A 22,713-nucleotide genomic window follows, 5' to 3' on the forward strand; every position below is an offset into this window, starting at 1 on the left:
CGAACGCTTCCCTGCTCCTTCCTCCACTCACAGCGTCGGACACACAGAACAGCGGCAAACCTTTGAAGTGGCTCCACACTAAGATAGTTATCTTCCCGCAACTGTCAGCCCACTCGCCCCTTGGCAGAAGTATTTGGTCGTAATCAAACTACTCACTTCAACCTTCCAAATGCTTCACCACTGCCCGTCCACTCCTCAAGGGAAAAGTATACTCGCTGCACACTCAAGAAAGTCCCACGTTATAAAGTGCCTCGGTCCACACGCCACCGTTTCCCAACAGCTGACTCCCCTCACGGCTCTGCTGGCCTTGAATGGCTTCTATCAATACAAATACACGGCACGACACTGCAAGCGGTAAAGTGTACACACACAAATGAAGACAAGACTCACCCACAGCACTGCACATACCCTCGGCGAGTTATGGACAAAGCCAAACACGGCCCGGGACCGCCGTGTGGTGGTTTGGACGATATCTCCTGGTGGAGGGGATGAGATGAAACGAAAAGGAACGTGGGACTTTCCCCGGCGGTGGTTCAGATATCCTACGGCTCGCCCACACTTCCCTCTCTGGTGGGGCCGAAATGCTACGTAGCAACTAACAGCACAGGGTCAGATGATACCTTCTTACACTCACAATATACACCACCGGCGGTAAGCTCACTCACGTGTACCTCTACTTCCAGGGCAATTCCCCGGCTCGCCCACACTTCTCTCCTCAATGGGGCCGCAACACTTTAGAACACTCAGGACACAAGATCAGGTAATACTTCAATATCCACCATACACAACATAGGCCAAAATGGTACTCACGTATATCTTCTACTTCCAGAATGAATTCCCGGCTCGCCCACGCTTTCTCTCTCTCTCCAGTGGGGCCGTAATGCTACGGAGCTTCTCACAACACAGCAACAGATAATACTTTAACGTCCACAGTACACAACATAGGCTGAAATGTTACTCACGTATATCTTCTATTTCCAGAATGGATTCCCGGCTCGCCCACGCTTTCTCTCTCTCTCCAGTGGGGCCGTAATGCTACGGAGCTTATCACAACACAGCAACAGATAATACTTTAACGTCAACAGTACACAACATAGGCTGAAATGTTACTCACGTATATCTTCTATTTCCAGAATGGATTCCCGGCTCGCCCACGCTTTCTCTCTCTCTCTCCAGTGGGGCCGTAATGCTACGGAGCTTCTCACAACACAGTAACAGGTAATACTGTAAGGTCCACAATACACAACATAGGCTGGCTTCGGTCTACTCACACTTAATGTGGCTTTCGGCTATCCGCATTTAAGACCGCAACCGTCTTCAATGTAGCCGTCTTAGCAATTCGCTTAGCGATCCTCCTTCACTCCGTTTGTCCAGCTTCAATTCCTTCGTAGTAGTCACCGTATAGCAGCCCCACAGCACAACACAGCAGCACAGACAAACACAGCGCAGCCCAACTTCTCTGCAGGAAAACTCTTCCTTAACTGTGCTTCAAAGGCTCCTTTTATCTTCCTACCATCCTTCTCGTCAGCCAATCGATAATCGCTGCATTAATTCTTTCCACCTGCGCCTCATCAGGCTGCATTCGTCACTAAACGGCTGCCGGAAGTCCGGTGTTGCAGGTAAGTCGTACGGGCGGAACCATCTTCAGCGGAACCCAAGACGCTAACTTTTTGTTCCGCCTATCCCAAAAAGTCAGACGGTGACATATACATTGGGGCGAAGAGGAATTCATCCGCCCTAAGGAAGTAAACAAAGGAGAGCAATCTTCAATATTGTGAGTACTCAGTGTCTGATACCGTGTGTCATTTTGGAGTGCTTGTTCAACGTGTATTCTGAGCCTTCAGTGTATAAGACAACGGCCCTACCACGGAGTAGAGTGATGGGAGAGCCGGGAAGCAACGACCCAGAGAGGAGTGAAGGGCCGCAGCAGCGACGTTTACACCCCTGGTCTGCACTGCAACACGCCAATCGGTCCGAAGACGGTCTAAGGAGGTTGGGGCTGCGACCCTATTTTTCACGTAGAAGAGTGAAGAGTGCTGTGGGTGAGTCTGAGACTTTGCTGTGAGAGTACACTTTAAATTATTGCAGTGTGATGCTGTGTGGTGTTGTCAGTAGCCCCCTACACTGAATTCGTCGTGGGACAAGGAGAGGCTGTGGAGGCCGGGGAAATAACTTATAGTAGATGCTGTGTGTAACCCCCTGGGTTGAAGCCTACAGCAGGAGAGAGAGCCTGAGTCATTACCTGTGGGATACCTGCCGGTGTGTGGCCCTGGAGTGACGAGTGAACATCCCAGCGCCTGTAAACTAATCCTCTGTGTTACAACTATAAGCCTACAGCAGGAGAGAGAGCCTGAGTCATTACCTGTGGGATACCTGCCGGTGTGTGGCTCTGGAGTGACGAGTGAACTAATCCTCTGTGTTACAGCTATAAGCCTAGAGCAGGAGAGAGACTGAGTTCATTACCTGTGAGGAACCTACCTGTGTGTGGTCCCAAGTGACCCGTGTAAGTTCCAGTGTCTGCAAATGGATCCTCTGTGTTACAGCTAAAAGCCTGCAGAAGGAGAGAGACTGAGTCCAATAACTGTGACGTACTTACCTAGGGCATCCTAGCCCCCCCACCCTCGCTACGAAGGTCCAAGGACTGATTTTTTAGTTTTAATATTCTATCCCCCCTCCCTTTTCTATCATTTTTAATATTTAATAAAGCTGTTAAATTTTAATGCTTATCTGTCTGGTCATTGGGGTGTTTTGGGACCTCCTCGAGGTGGAAATAGGAGGAGCGTGACCCGCGCCAGGGGCGGTTCGCTTCTCCGACCTGTGACAGGCTTTTTGATCGACTATTATGTACTACAGGCTATGACGTCACTACCTGCGAGAAACCTGACAAATCTTCAAGTCCCATGTAAACGCAGTTGTCTGCATAGCCGGTTTATTGATTCGCATGTAAACGCATGAAAACATTTTTTTATAATAAGCAGATTTTTTATAGTATCCGCTTATTCTGTGCATGTAAACGTACTCCCTGTTCTCAACTCCAGTCCTCCATATATAAAACACCTGATTCAGTTCATCAGTTTGTTAGTGTGTTAATTAAGGAAACGTTTCAAACATTCGGCAGAAGCCTGATGAGTGGATTCAGGTGTTTCATTTAAGGAGACATCAAACATATTTGGGGAGGGGGGCCAAGGACTGGAGTTGAGAACCACAGTGATTGACAGCATCCAATTGTGTTCCGCTCCAATGAGAATAAGATTTAGATTGATCTGCTTTTCTGAAGGTTATGAAGAAAGATGAGAATACATTTATTGCTGTGCAGAGATGAATGATTTTTTAAATATTTTATTAAATTGCTTAAAGTCATGACTGTTTAAAACACAATTGGTACCACATTCATGGTTTTATGGTAAAATTAATTTTTTTGCCTCAATTCCCGAGAATTCACTTTAATTGAGCGTGTATGGAGGGATTTTCAGGTCAGATTGTAAACTAAAAGTCTAAAACTAAAAGTCTTAAACGAAAACTAAAAGTCTAAATTTGAAACTAAAAGTCTAAGTCAAAAACTAAAAGTCTAAGTCGAAAATGAATGTGATGTGTGCATAACATGTGCACCGGAAAAACTTGTGCAGCTTGTGGTGTGAAACCAGTGTTAGTGTTACTCGGGGATTTCCATTGGTTCTTGATAAAATGTGGCCTACATAACAAATATTACGAACGAATTGATAGAGTGACAGTGATAAGACTGATTACTGTCCAGCAGATGCGCATGCATGTTTAGCCGGGGTCAAGCCAACATCAAAGTTTGTACACAAACTTTAACCTCTAGTTTGTTCTTCCTTTAAATGCTGGTGTAAATTATTCCTGTATAACATTCACATACAGTGAAGCCTAAACTGAGTTTAGAACTGTAAAGCTAGCGACTATAGCCTCTGACAGACAAAAATCTCACTGATGTATTGTTTCACTTTGTGTGTTCAGATTTTTAAATCTGTGTTTTATTTACGTTTAATTGCCACCATAATTAGATATAATTATAAGTTTAGTCCATAATAAATACTACATTTGTTTAAATGTTTTGTTTATTCTTAAAAAAAAGTATCAGGTTTTTTGTAGCCTACTATTTATATTAATTTTCAAACAAACAAATAGGCTAAAGGATTATATTTAAATGCACAAATAATTACATTTGCTTAGGGTTACACTTTATTTTGATAGTCCACTTTAGACATTCTACTAACTATAAATAACTTTGCAACTACATATCAACTAACTTTCAATAATTTGCCACTATACGTCAACTAACTGTCATTAGAGTATTAGTAGACTGTAAGGGTTGGGGTTAGGGAGGAGGTTTGGGTTAGTGGAATAAGTTGACATGCACCTGCAAAGATACTTATAGACAGTTGAATGTCTGTTGAGATATCATCACAATAAAGTGTTAGTAGATAGTAAGCAGACAGTCTACTTATTCTCTAAAGATTGGTAGTTGATAAGTAGTTGCAAAGTTACTTATAGTTAGTAAAATGTCTAAAGTGGACTATCGAAATAAAGTCTTACCTTGCTTAGCTCTATAGCTGTATGCTACGTCATTTTTTATAGTGTGGACCTAAAAGAAAGGTAGGACACCACTTAAGGTAAAAGGGAAAAGTGACACAAATAAACAGGAAAAGATTATGAAAAAACAATAGAAACCATCACAGAAATTCTATTGGTTTCCATTAAAATACGATTAGAAACCATTAGTTTTTACCATTTAACACCACTACAAAATTCATTTCTGTAGTGTGTTTTGGGACATATTCCAGTAGGATTTAATGGTCCCAACAATAGAACCCAACACAGAATAAACCCACAGAGAACATAGTTACAATGTAACTATGTTTTTTAGAAGGGAATTGTCATGATCAGTAACTCCGAATTTGAAACCAAAACTAAAACCTATGGTAAACAACCACAAAATCACTCCGCTTGCTTTATAAGACACGATCTCGTTCACAATTCAGTTCTGTGAGAGACTTCATGAGAGAAAGAAAGCAACTGTAAGATTTTTGTTTTTTTTGCTATATTTCCTCATACAAAGTAAACCAAACTTTTCACATCTCTTAAGGGAGAGTACAATCTTCTTAGAGAGCATTAAAAGGTGTTTATTTGTGCCTATTACATTTTGAGTATAGGCACAGTTTTTTTAAGATTGTCTTTAATTGCAGCTAAAATCCGGAATCTTCAAAAGCAGAATTTAAACTCAGCAAAGATCATCTGCATCTCAATGAGGTAGGCTAATCAATAGTCAGATTTAGAAAAGGAAATCATCTGTTGGCCTATACTGTCACATTGTAAAACAATTTGTTTTTTACTTAAGAGAAAGATCTTTGCATACTTATGCCTATGCATTTTTTTTAACCCATTTTCATGAATTGGGTATAAATAGCACGCCTTTTGAAAAGTCAGTATTTGTGATTTGCAACATCCAGCTTTTCTGTTTTAAACATAGATTTTTTTCATGATAACAGATATGTAATAATTATCAAGCAATGCACTTCAGATCTTTTGACCTTAAGAAAGGATGTGTTAATTTTTTACACATTTTTGTGTTATGCTTTTAACACGTGTCATTTTGTTTAAAATAAAACACAATGGTATTTTTTTACAATATTTATTTGTAGTTAAACAAATGACTACAAAAACAAAGCCATGGTTAATTTTCTTCATGATGATATTGTAATTATGGCTCAGCTGCTCACAAACGAGTGAGGACATGAGAGAGCAAAAAACAAGGTAAGACAAAAAATAACAAACACGACAGGGCACTCAGGGCAACAACGTGGCAAACAACTGTAACACGACAGGGGAACAGGATGTGACAATATACAAAGCAATAACCTGTTAGAAGACAAAAACAATGAATAACCATTGTAACAAATGACTAGGCGTAAACAAATCATCAACATGGGGAGATGCAGGCAAGACTCAAATCAAACATTATACACAAGATAACACTAGAAACAATAGACAAAAATAGGAAACATAACAAGGCAGGACATAGTGCAATTACAAAAAACATTACAGACACAAACCCCAACAGTAACCCCCCCAAGGGATGGCTACCAGACAGAAAAAAAAACTAAAAAACAAACAAGAGTCCAGGAGGGAGGTGGAGGGCAAACAAATGTCCAAGAAACCATAATAATAGTCCAAGGTGGAGCCGCAGGCAGAGACCAAGTCCAAGGCAGAGCAGGGAAAGCAGGAATCCATGGAGAAGCCGGCAGGGCAGGAAGCCAGGGCGGAGCCAGCAGAGCAGGAAGCCAGGGCGGAGCCGGCAGAGCAGGAAGCCAGGGCGGAGCCAGCCTAGCAGGAAGCCAGGGGAACAAGGCAGAGCCGCGGGCAGAACCAGAGACCAATGCGGAGCAGTTGGTGGAACCAGAGACCAATGCAGTGTGGGAGACCAGGGTGGTGCCTCAGGCAGATCCAGAGACCATAACCGAGCTGGCGGCCAGGGTGGCGCTGAAGACAGCAGTGATCCAGGTGGCACTGGTAACCAAGGTGGTGCTCTGGACCAGTAGACAAGGACGGGAATAGAGAGAGAGAGACTGTCGAAGCCAAATAAACAGAACACAGAGCAAATAAAACAGATTGACTGGTTAGCTTGACCTTGTGTGACTTAGAACAGGCATAAAGTGCATGGGACCCGGAAGGGGACATCTTGGGCCAGGCAGAGAGTTAATAATTGGCTGTTCTAGGCAGGACAGAGAGTTCAAAATGTTCATAGCGAATCATAACTGGCCACTTTAGAACAAACAATGAGTCCAGAGTCGGCCATATCAGGCAGGGTAAAGATGTTAGAATCAGCCATTTTAGGTGGGCAAACAGTTCAGAATCTGCCATTTTAGGTTCGGCAAACAGTTCATGACAGTGATACACCGCCATCTTGGCTAGGGCAGAGAGTTAAAAGAGCTTAAGCGAGACCGTATTAGCTGACCTACATGACACAGGGAACTCAGGATTAACCATCTCAGCTTTTACACGGAGCTCAGGGGATTCAGAAACAGGCCTTATGGTCGGGGCAAGAAACTTGGGAAATTCAGGTTTAGCAAACTTGGTCGAGGCAGATACAGTAGCTCATGGGACTCAATCTCTGACCTTTCAGCCGTAAAAGAAAGTGTAGTGGACTCACGTGACCTTACCCTGCAAGTAAGCCTACGATGGCCCTTTATGGGCCCACTTAGGGCTATTCTAAGGGCCCCGCGCAGGTTTGCTCATTGGCAAAACGTTGGCCCTTTAGCGCTGGCCCTGCGCGGGCAGCCCTCACTTAGCCCCCAGGAAGCCCTCATACAGAAAAATCCCCAGAGTTAAATGAACACTGCTGGATGTATATATTGTCCCATCTTACAGAGTGTTAAAAAGTAACAATGAAGCAGAATTAAAAGCTGTGTTATCCTCTTTCTCAACATCTCTGTCTGAAATCTAAAATTGCATTTCACATCTTACTTTTAGAGTCATTTTCTTAACTTATGTTAAGATGTTGGCTGTTTAATTTAAAGTCACCATTATTGTGATCAGTGGTTGTTTTAATTGGACTTTGACTCTTGACCGTTGGCTTGTTAGTGTTTTCTAGCTGCTATATCTAAGTGTGTTTAAAACACATGTTATAGCAAAAAAAGGCTATAGTAATTGAGTATTGATGGTTGATACATAAACAACATCAAACATAATCATTTAATGAACAGATTAATTAATATAGTTTTCCCCCCTCATCAGACGCATCATTTTCTGTTAATAATGAAATACTACAGTGTAAGGTCCAGAACTTTCATAGCAGTTTATTATTCTGAAGGATTTTGATAGTTTGCACGTAAACATTAACCGCTGAATGATGTAGTTGCACAGACATCAAGAATCAGAGTATGAATCTCAACAATGGTGACAAAGAAAATGGTAAATAAAGTTCATTATTTATTCATGCCGCAGTGCATTCTGGGAGTCCTGGATGAGATTTGTAATTTGTTGATATCCAGCATGCATTGCAGCATGAAGCTTTTCATTTTATTGTCACCATCATTGTGATTCATACTCTGATTCTTGATGTTTAAGTGTCTACATTGTAGAGCAGTTAATTTTGAGTGTCAGTGTTTCAAAATTCTTCAGAAAGACAAACCGCTAAGAGAGAGCTGGATCTCATAGTATCACATTGTCAGAGAAAGATCCTTCTGATAAGTGTGCAAACAATAAATTAATACATACGTTTTTATATGATGATATTTAGACTTTATTTATTGAACTGACCACCACCAAAGGATCACACGCTGCCATAACAAACATGTCTTAAACACACAAAGTTATAGCAATCAAACGATTGAACAATGTAAGAGTCACGAGTCAAGTTTAACTAAATCAAACACTGATCACAACAGTGGTGACTTTAAATGAAAAAAAATCTCAACCTAAAGTAAGAAAATGACTCTACAAGTAAGATGTAAAATGCAATTTTAGGTTTCAGACAGAGATGGTGAGAGAGAGGATAACAGCGCTTTTAATTCTGCTTCATTGTTACTTTTTAACACTCTGTAAGATTGGGACAATATATACATCCAACAGTGTTCATTAAACTCTGGATTTCTCTAAGTGAGGGCTTCCTGGGGGCTAAGTGAGGGCTGCCCATGCAGGGCCAGCGCTAAGGGGCCAACGTTTCGCCAGTGAGCAAACCTGTGCGGGGCCCTTAGGCTATGCCCATACAGGCCCATTGTAAGCTTACTTGCAGGGTAGTGACTCTGATGATTCAACTGAAGCAGGAGATACATCTGGCTCAGTTTTGGACCTTCTAGTCGTGATGGTAGGTGACACAGGTTCGAAACTTCCAGCCGTGAGAGGGTGTTCAGGAGACTCATGTTAATGAGTTTAAACTCAAACGAACACTAGGCAGTTCACTGGGCAGCACACTAGGCAGTTCACTGGGCAGAACACTAGGCAGTTCACTGACAGCACACTAGGCAGTTCACCGGGCTTAGATTCTAGAACTTGAGACACATCACAGGAGACAGACGAGCAGAAAGCAGACCATACTCACCCCAGAGCCAAAGCAAATGCAGAAAGTACAGAATTTAATGGACATACCTCTGATGCCATAAGGAGCAGGGAGCTGGACTTAACTTGGCTATAAATCCTGGTCGCCCGCATAGACATCACCTGGGTATCCAACAGACTGGAGATCAGCTGCCGGTTTAAAGCAAAAAACAGAGAAATCGGAAAGGCAGTCAATTGGTGAAATGGATCAGGTGAAGCAGCCATTTTGTGAAGTGTCTCAGGTGTGGAAGCAATTTTGAAATCTGGTGCAGGTGTAGCCCTCTTTTAAACAGGTGTAGTCGTGGTGATGGCTCTCTGGAAAACCGGGGCAGGAATGGCGGTAGCCATCTCGAAAACTGGAGCAGGCAAAACAATATCCGTTCTAGAAACAGAGACAGACATTGCGGCGGCCATCTTGACCACAGGTTGCTTATGCATATTGCCATATATACTGTGAGTGGAATTAGACGTACACACAAAAAACTCGGAAGTATACCAAGCAGTGTCTGAGACACATGTGGCTTGGTTGTGATCTGTGGAAAGGAGTTATCAAACGAAGAAGAAGATGATGTGTTGTTTTATGCAGAAATGCCCAAAAGCGTTGACATGGCTCTATTCAAATGCAAATACATATATTAAACAGCTGTCCCTTGTGGTTAAATTGTGCTAGTTTAACGTCATTCCAGTTAACGACTAACTTGGTGTAATGATGACATACAGTGGGCCCTATTTTAACAATCTGAAATGCAAGTGCGAAGCGCAATGCGCAAGTGACTTTGTGGGCGGATCTTGGGCGCTGTTGCTATTTTCCCGGCGGGAGAAATAACTCTCGCGCCAGGCGCAAATCAATAAGGGGTTGGTCTGAAGTAGGTTCATTATTCATAGGTGTGGTTTGGGCGTAACGTCAAATAAACCAATCAGAACGCTATCCAACATTCCCTTTAAACGCAAGTGCGCAAGTTCCATGGCGGGTTGCTATTATTATGACGGATTTACCAGGCGCACGCCAGGAGCGGTTCACAGCCGAGGAGACCGACGTTCTTGTAAGAGCAGTCAAAGGCAGAGAAGTTGTTTTGTATGGGGATAGGAGAAACCCGCCCAAATCAGTGTCGGTTAAACAGGCATGAGAGGAAATAGCCACAATTGTCTATTCAGCTGGCATCCACAGGACGTTGCGCCAAGCGCTACAATGATGTCAGGAGACGGGGGAATCCCAAGCTTGCCAGCATAAATCGGGCACGCCGTGTAACAGGAGGTGGATCTGCCTCAGGACCTGACGCCAGCAGAGGACATCGCTGCATCCACCCTCACCGCTGAAAGGGTTTGGTGGCTTTGAAATCGGACCCAAGAAACGCAAGCAGTCCAACCCCAAAGTACTCTTACAAATCCAGTTCACATACATTAAGGTTTCTTATGAAAACATTTGAATTATTATTTACATAAAATAAACATAATACAGCCACACAACAAACTTTATTATTATTTATTATTAATTATAAATATTTTAATCGTTATTTGCATGAGAATTTTTTAACGCAGCCACACAATAAATAAAAACTATCACCACAATACTCACCACTATGATTCCCCTTATCTCATGTGTTAATATTTTTTATTGTAACAATTTATGATTTGCAAAAATAACTGTTGGATCTGTGTAGATTAGAAAAGCAAAGTGTGTGCACGTTGTGCGCTATACATTATGGTCAAGCATGCGCCCTTAAAATAGCATAATGAACAATGCGCAACGCGCCACTGACTTTAAACTAGTTTTTTTTTGGTCAGTGGCACAATTGTTTTTTGAAACTGCAAAATAGCATCAAGGATGGTTTGCGCCGGAACATGCCTCCTTTTTTGCGCTGAACCGCCCAGGGAGCGCAAGTTCATTCCCTAGTTTGCCGATGTGCGTCTGTGGAGGGAAAAACCCGCTGTGCGCCAGTGCAAAATACGAATGATACATGCGTCACTGACAAAGTCAATTGCGCTGGGTGCAAGATAGGGCCCAGTATGTCATGTGATGTATCAACATGGCGGATGTAGTACGTCCGCATTCATTCATACTATCCATATTCACACTAAATAATACTACTGTTTTAATGGTCGATAAGTAGGTACTTCATCTAATTCAGTACGTATTGTCACAATATGCAATTTCGGACACAGCCCCGCTCTCTCTCTCTTGCACGCACACTCGTTCTTTCTCACACACATTTTTTTCTCACGTATATTGGCTCCGTCTTGTGTGATTGTTCGTTCTTTCGCTATTTGCTTACGTTTGTCAACTTACTTGAATGAAATGCAGGTCACATTGCGAGTGTGGGCTACCATACCTGCCAATCACGGCACTTTCTATCTGTCTTTATATAGCTTGTTTGCAGTCATGTGATTTTGATGACGCATGAAATTCAGGTGGAGGTCAGGAAGTAAAAGGCACAATGGAAAAGGTTTTATTGCACAGGTTGACTGATGTTGGTTATTATAAGCCATTATTTTAATCGAAGGAGATGTAGGAGTGTTATCCAAACATTATTGGTGAGAAAAGCCTCTAATACTTGGGAGCAAACACGTATGAGGTGTTTCTGGGAGGTTTTAATAGATTTTGCGTCATCTTTAAATAATGATTATGTGACTTACGTACATCAGGTGACCTGAAAATGCCAATAAACTATTTCCATTGCAGTTTTGCGAAATACACCTTTTTCTCAATTGCCTGAGAAACCACCTTATGCGTATGTAAAAAGTTTTGCGAAATATTGGAGCTTTCGTGAAATTGGCATGTTTCCATTGGCCGTATTTTCAATTTGTAATTTGAAGGGTAATGGAGCAAACTGTATGCAAGACCACCTGTGCAAAGCGTACCATGGTACAGTATGATCGATCACACTAGCCAAACAAAAACCGTACTGTGTGGTCAAACGTACTCTGGTACAGTACGGTTCACATAATGTAAGTACACCCATAGAAACAAGTTCACAGAGAAATGTACTGGAATGATTGCCTTTATATTTGATTATCAAACCTTTTGATTAAGATCTAAGGGCCAGATTTACTAAGCGCTTGCGCCAGCGTAAACCATCATTTTGGCGGTAAATAGCGATGTCGGAATTTACTAAAGACGCGCAGTGGATCATTAGCGCTGAAAAGGTGTGGTCTAGTTCTTCTTGCGACTGACCTGATTGCATATGCATTTCTAGGAGTTTCCCTTTCAGACGCAAACATTTTGGGAGGAGACTATTTAAATGATTCACGCAACGCGATTTACTAATGTTTGCGCATGTGTTATGTATGGCATTTGCGCGACTATTTAACGCCGAAAAAAAGCATGTCTTAAATCATTTTGCGCTCGAAATGGCTGCAATTGTTGTTGCTAGGAGGAGACATCGCAGAAATCAGAGACTGCATGGTAGAAGGGAGAGGATTTCCAGGATCATTTTACCAGATAAGTTCACGCGTCTCTCTGCCTTTATTAATCGGCCTGTATATCACATGCACCTGCAGGAGCATCATCTCTGCTTATTTGCAACCATGCGCTAATTTGCGCTGCTCTTAGTAGATTGGTTGGTCATTATGGAAATCAGCTGTTGCGCCTGTGTTATTTAAAAAGCGCTTTTTTAGTAAATAACCCGCAGATATCACCACTCCCATCAGCGCATTTTTGGAATTGCGCTCATGCGCTAATTTGCCCTGTTTAGTAAATCTGGCCCTAAATGTTTTAAAAGTTGATTTAGTTTCTTGTATAAACAAATTTACAACACTAAAACTCAAATGTTTTTGTACTGAACAGGCTCAAAACTATTATTTTCTTTATTTGCCTCCTCTTTTGCACAGAGTCATGATGTCAGCACCAGTGTGTTTGATTGAAAGTGATCAAAGTGGAAAGTTTAATTTGAGAAAAGAGGGCAAAGACATTCTGGATGGAATTAATGAGCCGGTGGTGGTGGTGTCTGTAGTTGGACTCTACCGTACTGGAAAGTCTTATCTTATGAACCGTCTTGCAGGACAACAGTCAGGTGAGATAAAATGCAAAAACTCTTTTTCTGTACGACAACAAAGACAAAGCAATATGTTTGAGAATTTTTTAATGAACACTTCACAGGCTTTGCTCTTGGCAACACCATTGAGTCGAAGACCAAAGGTATCTGGATGTGGTGTGTACCTCACCCATCTAAAGCAGGACAGACTCTGGTGCTGCTGGACACAGAAGGACTGGGTGACGTAGACAAGGTGCACTGAAAAATAATGCTATGTTACTATAACTTAAATAAATATGTAAACATAAAAAGTGTCAACAAGTATGTCAACTTATCACAAGTCAAAACTTAAAATAGTAATGACTTGCCAAAACAAGTTGTCTTAAGTGTGAGTACATTTCTGATCATTCTGTGAGGTGATTGCAAGACATCTATTACAACCATCCAAATAATTGTATTTATTTTTTTTAAACATGAGATGTATAAACAAGGCCACTAACTTATCCAAAGGTAATAATATACACAAGAGACACAAGAGATGTTTGTTTCAGGGAGACTCCAAGAATGACGGCTGGATCTTCTGTCTGGCGGTTTTGCTCAGCAGCACCCTGGTGTACAACAGCAGAGGAACCATTGATAATGATGCAGTGCAAAAGCTCCAGTATCCTTTATCATCTTACATACATGACCCTCTTCCTCTTTTACACACACACACACACAGACACACACACTTACAAAATGCTGTTATTCCTCAATGTTCTTCAGCTATGTTACTAATCTTGCTGAGCAAATCAAGATCAAATCCCTATCATCTCCATCAGAAGAAGATGATGTGGCAGGGGAAGATGATTATAAGTTTGTGTGCTTTTTCCCATCATTTGTCTGGTCTGTGAGGGATTTCACCCTGGAATTAGAAGTTGCTGGAAAACAAGTGACAGAGGATGAATATCTCGACTTTGCCCTGAATTTAAAACATGGTATGTCTGGCAGTATCATCTTACCACCAATAAAATCCCACTTTGCTTTGAAGCAAATTTAATAGACTCCTATCAGCAATGATGGAAGTTAGTCCGAAATGCTTTATCACACACATCATGCACCAGTCCTGTTTGTGCTATAGATGACCAATTCAGTTTAATGCAATTGATTTATTAAGGGTTGTCTTCTGAATAATTTTTTTAGGTAAAAGCAGAATCGTCAGTGACTACAACCTGCCTCGTGAATGTATTCGGAGTTATTTCCCTTCCCGGAAGTGTTTTGTTTTCCAATCTCCAGCCTCACCGGAAAACATGAAGCGTTTAGAGAGCCTAAAAGAGCAGGACCTTGAACCAGCTTTCCTGGAGGCCACACGTCGTTTCTGTGAATACATCTTTGCAGAGAGTGCTGTGAAAACACTGAAAGAGGGTCACAAAGTTACTGGGAAAAGTAAGTATGTTCCGTTGACAATAACAGCATCATTGAAAGATGATAGTGTTTTAAACTTCTACAGTAAAAACAGGACCTGATTAAAACATTGCTGTTTAAACATTTGGCAGTAAATGCAGTCTAACAGATAAAATTTACTGGGCTAAGTAATCACATTTTCTGAATGAATTCATTTTTATGTTTCTCAAGCAAACCTTGATCTTAATGGCTGAAAAAATACAATGAGGGCATGAAGTCTATTTTTAACAGTTTTTTGTATGTGTGATTTTAGTGTTTGGTAATCTGGCTCGGATTTATGTAGACACAATCAACAGTGGTAATGTGGCCTGTCTGGACAATGCAGTGGTTGCTCTTGCAAATCTGGAGAACCAGGCGGCTGTTGAAGAAGCTATAAAAGTTTATAAGAATGGCATGGAAGAGGTAAGACAGACATTCTGATTATATACACCTGTTCACCCTTTAACTCATTATGCTGCTCTGTTTTTATTAGTGTAGAGGAGAGCAGGGACGAAAATACCATGTTTTACGCAGAGATATTTTTGCTGTGGTCAGTAACTCACAAGTGTGGTCTATTACTAAGTGGAATTTTGAACAAATGTAAAATAACTTCAGTATAATTTCATGTTAAATATAAGTAGCGCATTGTTACTTTCGACCCTGTCAGCTGGGACAAAAAGTAACACACAGGTAGGTCAAAAGTAACAGAACAAGTCAGATTTTTGTGTTACTCTTGTTTTTAGTAAATATACATGATTATGACCTTATATGTAACTGTAAACATATTTTGTCGTTTATCTTCGCAAAAAAAATATTAAATTACATTTTCATTTTAAGTTTCATCAAATGTTTTAAAAGCAACGCGACAGTACTAACAAATTAGCTAAAATTAAAAAAATTAAACCATCTCGAGATTAAAGTCATTATATAGACAAAATCATACAAAAATCTACAAATGTGGTTGTATGAATTAATATGAATTAGCCAACTCGTAAAATATTTACGAACCTATTAGCTTAAGATGAAAATTCTTGAGATTCTGTAGCTCTGGTTAAGAGTGTCAAAATTAAATTGAAAATTCAGGTCAGCCGAATACAAGTGTGCAAGCAGCATGTAAAGTCTAATTGTTTTCTAGGTGAAGAAGAAGTTTCCAGTAAATGTGACTGATGTTACCCAAAAGCATCAGAGCGTCAGCAGTCTGGCCACATCTGAGTTCATTAAACGTTCCTTTAAAGATGACAATGAAGAGTACCTTAAGAAGTTGGAGGTGAGTTCTAGATATAATCACAATATGTAGTATCGATATGAAGTCAATTTAGCTTTTTTAGAAAATGCCAAAAGTATGCAAAGCTTTTTTTCTATGTGCGCTACATTAAGTAATATTTATGCACACATCTGCATATTTTCATATACTGTACTGTATAAATTATTGAAAGCTCACATTACATTTACATATTTAGCAGATACCTACAGTATTGTTCAAAATAATAGCAGTACAATGTGACTAACCAGAATAATCAAGGTTTTTAGTATATTTTTTTATTGCTACGTGGCAAACAAGTTACCAGTAGGTTCAGTAGATTCTCAGAAAACAAATGAGACCCAGCATTCATGATATGCACGCTCTTAAGGCTGTGCAATTGGGCAATTAGTTGAATTAGTTGAAAGGGGTGTGTTCAAAAAAATAGCAGTGTGGCATTCAATCACTGAGGTCATCAATTTTGTGAAGAAACAGGTGTGAATCAGGTGGCCCCTATTTAAGGATGAAGCCAACACTTGTTGAACATGCATTTGAAAGCTGAGGAAAATGGGTAGTTCAAGACATTGTTTAGAAGAACAGCGTACTTTGATTAAAAAGTTGATTGGAGAGGGGAAAACCTATAAAGAGGTGCAAAAAATGATAGGCTGTTCAGCTAAAATGATCTCCAATGCCTTAAAATGGAGAGCAAAACCAGAGAGACGTGGAAGAAAACGGAAGACAACCATCAAAATGGATAGAAGAATAACCAGAATGGCAAAGGCTCAGCCAATGATCACCTCCAGGATGATCAAAGACAGTCTGGAGTTACCTGTAAGTACTGTGACAGTTAGAAGACGTCTGTGTGAAGCTAATCTATTTTCAAGAATCCCCCGCAAAGTCCCTCTGTTAAAAAAAAGGCATGTGCAGAAGAGGTTACAATTTGCCAAAGAACACATCAACTGGCCTAAAGAGAAATGGAGGAACATTTTGTGGACTGATGAGAGTAAAATTGTTCTTTTGGGTCCAAGGGCCACAGGCAGTTTGTGAGACGACCCCCAAACTCTGAATTCAAGCCACAGTACACAGTGAAGACAGTGAAGCATGGAGGTGCAAGCATCATGATATGGGCATGTTTCTCCTACTATGGTGTTGGGCCTATTTATCGCATACCAGGGATCATGGATCAGTTTGCATATGTTAAAATACTTGAAGAGGTCATGTTGCCCTATGCTGAAGAGGACATGCCCTTGAAATGGTTGTTTCAACAAGACAATGACCCAAAACACACTAGTAAACGGGCAAAGTCTTGGTTCCAAACCAACAAAATTAATGTTATGGAGTGGCCAGCCCAATCTCCAGACCTTAATCCAATTGAGAACTTGTGGGGTGAAATCAAAAATGCTGTTTCTGAAGCAAAACCAAGAAATGTGAATGAATTGTTAAAGAATCATGGAGTGGAATAACAGCTGAGAGGTGCCACAAGTTGGTTGACTCCATGCCACACAGATGTCAAGCAGTTTTAAAAAACTGTGGTCATACAACTAAATATTAGTTTAGTGATTCACAGGATTGCTAAATCCCAGAAAAAAAAATGTTTGTACAAAATAGTTTTGAGTTTGTACAGTCAAAGGTAGACACTGCTATTTTTTTTAACACACCCCTTTCAACTAATTGCCCAATTGCACAGCCTTAAGAGCGTGCATATCATGAATGCTGGGTCTTGTTTGTTTTCTGAGAATCTACTGAACCTATTGGTAACTTGTTTGCCACGTAGCAATAAAAAATATACTAAAAACCTTGATTATTCTGGTTAGTCACATTGTACTGCTATTATTTTGAACAATACTGTACAAGATATACTTACATGAGATTTTGTGTTCTCTGAGGATCAATCTCATGACCTTTGCACTGTTAGCAATGCTCTACCAATTTAGCTACAGGAACACTTTAAGCTGCATATTTAATATGCAGGTTATATAGCACTGTAAATTAGGCAAACTTTTTTTTAAATAAACAATAAATGAGGTTCATTGGGTTATGTGTTTTGTGTCACCACAAGGTTCAGAACCCTTGATGTAGTCAGATGTGTAGAAAGTCATTTTTGGATGGAGTTAGGTGTGCAATCAGTCACCTGTGGGCCGCGCATGGGCGTCAGTTTGTGTTGAAAAGTCTGATTGGACTGCTGATGCATATATGAGTTGGGGTCTTCGCCATTACCACGCGTAGCTAATTGTCGATAGACTTAATAAATAAATAAAGTTGGATGTTTGATGTTCGTGAATTTAGGGACCATCTCTAAAGTAACAGTGTACATGTTTCTATCTTCAAAAGTATTTAACAGTTTATTTGAATAAATATAAGAAATCTAAAAAACTGTGCATAGTTGACAACCACGTGAACACTTTACAGTTGTTTTTGTAACTGTTTGTTGACTTTAAGTTATTCCATTTAAATGCTGTTTAAAGTATAAACATATATGGAGTTACTTTATAGACGGTCCCTAAATTCACCAATATCAAATGGTCAATATTGGCAAATCTGTTTAATCTAGAGCGAAACCCTGATCCAAGTAAAATCTAATTTGTTCATTCATGCTGATTTAGCTAAATATGCTTTTGCTGTTCTGGCGACTGCGTCGACGGCTCTGGGCACTCTGGCGACTGCGTCGACGGCTCTGGGCGCTCTGGCGACTGCGTCGAAGGCTGAACCAGGTTCCCCTTCCTCCTGTTCTTCCTTCGGGGTCGCGGAGCAGATAGAGGATGTGGTGGTGCTCTTAAGTCGGAGGAGGACCCCCCAGACGAAGACTCCCAGGAGATCCTCCTCTCACGCTTCCCTCGAAGGGACAGAGGCGGGGAGCGGCTCTCTGGAGCCGGAGGAGAGAGTTCAGGGTCGCCGAACCCCCACATCCCAACGGTTCTTCCCTCTCGGATGGACTGGAGTCGATGGGGTTCGGCGGTTCGGATCGGGTTCCGCCTGGCATTGACTTCGGGTCCGCATACGAGCGGGTCATAAAACTCGTAACCCGACTCGTATGCGGGACAGGAACCCCTTCCCCGTCTCGCCAGGCGACTACCGGTATACATGTCTGCTGGGTTCTTTGTTGGCGCGTTCGTAATGTGAGGATTTGTGCAGAGAATGAACCCAAATGCAGACTTAACTAAAATAATGATTTATTGACAACAAAACATGGAAAACAAAACCCACGAGGGGGCAAAACAAGACAGTATAAACGCTACACTAAACTGACATAAAACTAGACATGAACCAACATAAAACTACAAATAACAAACTAGACTAAACGATCTTGATACTCACAGATGCACGACTGAAGAACACGACAGGATAGTAACAATACGAACGCGCACTGGACAACAAACACAAGGACTCTTAAATAGGGAGAAAGTAAATTACATACACCTGGAAAATAATCACGAGTAAGGGATCGGGGAAAAAGTGACGAGACCTGGAAAATGTGTGGTCAGAATAAACCAATACAAAAACCACACATTTCCCACATAAAACATGGTACTGCCAGGACCCCGAACACAAAGACTAGATGTAATAAAACAGATGGTTTCAGACGGATCCTGACAGTAATACTATGTTTTCTTCAGAACTGTATATAAAACTGTATGTATATCCAGTGATACACAAGAGTAGACTTTTTTATATGAAAATAGTAAAAGTGTTCACAAAAGAAGGGTAAAGATGAAAGTATGTAGTACAATGGTAACTGAGTGTGGATTTTGGATAAAAAAGCTACATTAGTCATTCATAGTATACGGCCCTTCATCTTTATTTCAAAACCTAGCCGATGTGGCCCTCGAGTAAGAAAAGTTTGCTCACCCCTACTTTAAAGGGATAGTTCACCCAAATATAAAAAAACTCGTAAGACCTAAGATCATTTTCGGAACACAGTTTAAGATGTTTTAGATTTAGTCCGAGAGCTTGCTGGCCCTTCACTGAAAATCTATGTACGGTTTACTGTCCATGTCCAGAAAGATACAAGTTTGGAAGACATGAGGGTGAGTCATTAATGACATCATTTTACATTTTTGGGTAAACTATCCCTTAAAAGAGTAACTTAACCTTAAACCAACTTTTATTAGTTAATGATCTGTAAGATTGGGGCGTTATTAGTTCTGTTCATTGATTTGAGAACCTTTTTTGACATTTGAATATAAAGTGTTTCAATACCACAATACATGGTGTAAAAACGTAGCCTGGCTCCGCCCTCCTACGTGCTTCCGCTTAATTTTCATTTCCCTTCAGCAGTACGTCTGGGATTTCTCTATAGAGTTTCGTTTTCCCCTGCAAAAATCTGCAGGACCAATCAGCGAACAGATGGGGGTGGCTAAGAACGATGACGTTGAGGTCGCGCGTCAGTTTGAGTTGTAGTTCAGTAATGGCAGCGGAGAAAACGTGAGAAAAGATATTCGGTCCGTTGTTGCAAAACTGCCGAATATACAGAAGTTAAAGCCGGAGTAAGAACCAGGTTTGCTAAGTTTTGTTTGTCTGATTATTCTGACTTGTTGTTTCCGTCCGGTTTCGGTGCATGATATACGTCACGACCACACGTTAGCGATTGGCTTTGGCAGATCCTGAGTGACTCTGGGCAGATCCAATAGTTTTAAACTTCAACAATGGACCCTCCTTAACGGAAGTAACGCTTTCCAATGGAGCGTGGCCAGACTCTCTGTACAAATGAAATTAATGTACGAGAGTCTGGTTGGACCAGGCTAGTAAAAACGTTCAGGTTAAATGGCTACTGCAGTTGAATTTTCCTATTGGATGTTGGGTCCAAAAAATACCTCGTGATGTAAGCAGGTTCAAGCTCACCACGCCCTTTTTACGATCTCACCACACACTTGGTACAAGCTTAGTTTGTCCCCTCTATCTCCGTTGGGATCTGCCCACTTTTCTTGCATTTTTCAAATATTGCCAGTGGGTGGAGTCAGGCTCTGACCAGGAGTTTAGTTACTCAGTCAGCAGACCACTTGTATGTGGTAATTATGTGTGCATTTGTGGTATGCGACTATTTATTTATGTGTTTGTATGTTTATAGGAAAACATAGGTCAATACTATGTAAACCTGTTGGATGAGAATGAGATGGCGTCAGACAAGAAGTGCAAAGAGCTGTTAAAGGATCTATTCTTTGAAATGAGTGAACGACTGAAGAATGGAGAATACAGTCGGTGTGGAGGATATGCAGCTTACTGTAGAGACAGAGACGCCAACATTGAAAAGTACCACAGTGAACCAAACAAAGGAATCAGGGTGGGGACATTTACTCTGAATGTGTATGTGTGGAGTTTACTGTACATCTCTGTGTGCTCTTGAGTTGTAAACTATTTATGTGCAGGCTGAAGCTGTGCTGAATGAGTTCATAAAGGGGAAAGTAGCTGAAGCAAACACCATCCTTCACACTGATGAAAAGCTGACTAAAAAAGAGAAAGAAGTTCAGGGTAAATCTTCATTTATATCAACAAATGTAGTTAACAATGTATTCATTATGTTGTTTTATTCTGGAACATACAATATGAAATAATACTGGAAGTGTTTGTGTAGTATGTGTGCTGGAGGTTTGATTTAATTTAGTGCTATATACATGACTAATTACTTGCTTATTAATTTCATTTTCTTTCTGTATGGCCAGAGGAGAGAGAAAAGAAAACTCTGTTGGAACAGAAGTGTAAAGAGGAAGAGGAGAAACGTATTGAGGGTGAGCTACTGTTGGAGGCAGAGAAAAAGCGCCAGGAGGAAATCAAGATACAGATGGAGGAGAAGTTTGGAAAGGAGATTAAGCAACAACAGGAGGAGATAGAGAGAGCTGTGTGCAGCAAACTGAAGGAGCATGAAGAGCTGCTAAAGAAAGGCTTTAATGAAAAAGCTGACCTCCTTGGTCAAGAGATAAAGAAGTTACAAGAAGAAAAAGAGAGTATTGGAGAAGTTGTAGGGAAATTTGTGGGTAATGTTGTAGACATAGTTCCCAATCTTCTCACTGGCAAGGGCTTTCAATGGCGTTAAATTGGCATAAATACATTATACTGCAAACTGCTCTGCTACAATTGTACATATTTGCTTACTTGCTCAGATAAAAAATATTTTCACTTGGATTGGGAAATTATTGGAGTTTTACAGTCAAGCCTACTGTAGATGCACTTTAATCCCCTTGCTTTTTTAACGAATTAATACGGTCTGAGCCTATGGTGATTGCTAATGTTCCGACGTGTGGGGCAAATACGCATTCTGTGATCCAAGTTCTCTTCCCAGCTCCAGATCCTTTGCTGATCCCGCTCCTTTCTCTCCACCTTGTACTTTCTTGTTCTCACCAAAAATTTAATTAAAAAAAGAAATAAAAGAGTTTGCATATCAGTCATATCTACAGCAAGTAATGCATTTATTTTAAAGCGTTTAGTGGCTTCAGACTCAAGTACTGAAGTGCTTTTTTCTTCTCATCTTCTAAGGCCTTTAGAGAATTGTGCTTCTCATTGTCATTGCTGTCAATGTTTTATCTGTATTGCAATAAATGTGGAAAAATTTGTGTCTCATAAATCAGTGTGGACATTATAGTTCTGGACAGCTGCAAGACAGATCCAGTTTGTAAACAGACTTTTAGAAAGGACACCAACCAAATGTGATGGGACATAGTCAACATCCGTTTACACAACACTCAAACAGACCAAAAGCACACCTCAGCATTACCACAGTCAGTAATATATCACTCAGCAAGTACTACATAGGTCAACAGGGGCGAACTGAGACAATAATTCAAAGGGAATTTGGCTCCAACCCAGGCCACCTTCGCTGATGCAGTCACCATGTTCATGTAATCCACTGGATTTGCTAATCTTATAGATTAAAGGGCACATATTTCATTGCTAAAATACAATGTTATTTTGTGTATTTAGTGTAAGTGATCTCTGGTTTCGGAAGGAGATTCAAACTGCAATTTTCCCCGGGTTTCGGACACAATATATCGGAGTGCTTTGCCAGAGTATGAATATATTGTATTGCAATAGGTA

At 40.8% G+C, this 22,713-nt stretch overlaps 1 protein-coding gene across 1 annotated transcript; it reads left to right on the forward strand.

The window, feature by feature from the left end:
• Positions 1 to 4,971: 4,971 nt before the first annotated feature.
• LOC135748571 (guanylate-binding protein 2-like) lies at positions 4,972 to 22,254 on the forward strand. Its single transcript, XM_065266790.2, has 12 exons — positions 4,972 to 5,036; positions 5,205 to 5,268; positions 12,883 to 13,064; positions 13,151 to 13,278; positions 13,577 to 13,686; positions 13,791 to 14,002; positions 14,208 to 14,450; positions 14,722 to 14,870; positions 15,583 to 15,714; positions 20,753 to 20,965; positions 21,051 to 21,153; positions 21,345 to 22,254. Exons 2-12 carry the CDS (start codon positions 5,264 to 5,266, stop codon positions 21,713 to 21,715), a joined length of 1,848 nt encoding a protein of 615 aa, XP_065122862.1. The 5' UTR covers positions 4,972 to 5,036; positions 5,205 to 5,263; the 3' UTR covers positions 21,716 to 22,254.
• The last annotated feature ends 459 nt before the right edge of the window (positions 22,255 to 22,713 follow it).

This window comes from Paramisgurnus dabryanus, chromosome 6 (assembly GCF_030506205.2).
Source record: "Paramisgurnus dabryanus chromosome 6, PD_genome_1.1, whole genome shotgun sequence".
NCBI lineage: Eukaryota > Metazoa > Chordata > Actinopteri > Cypriniformes > Cobitidae > Paramisgurnus > Paramisgurnus dabryanus.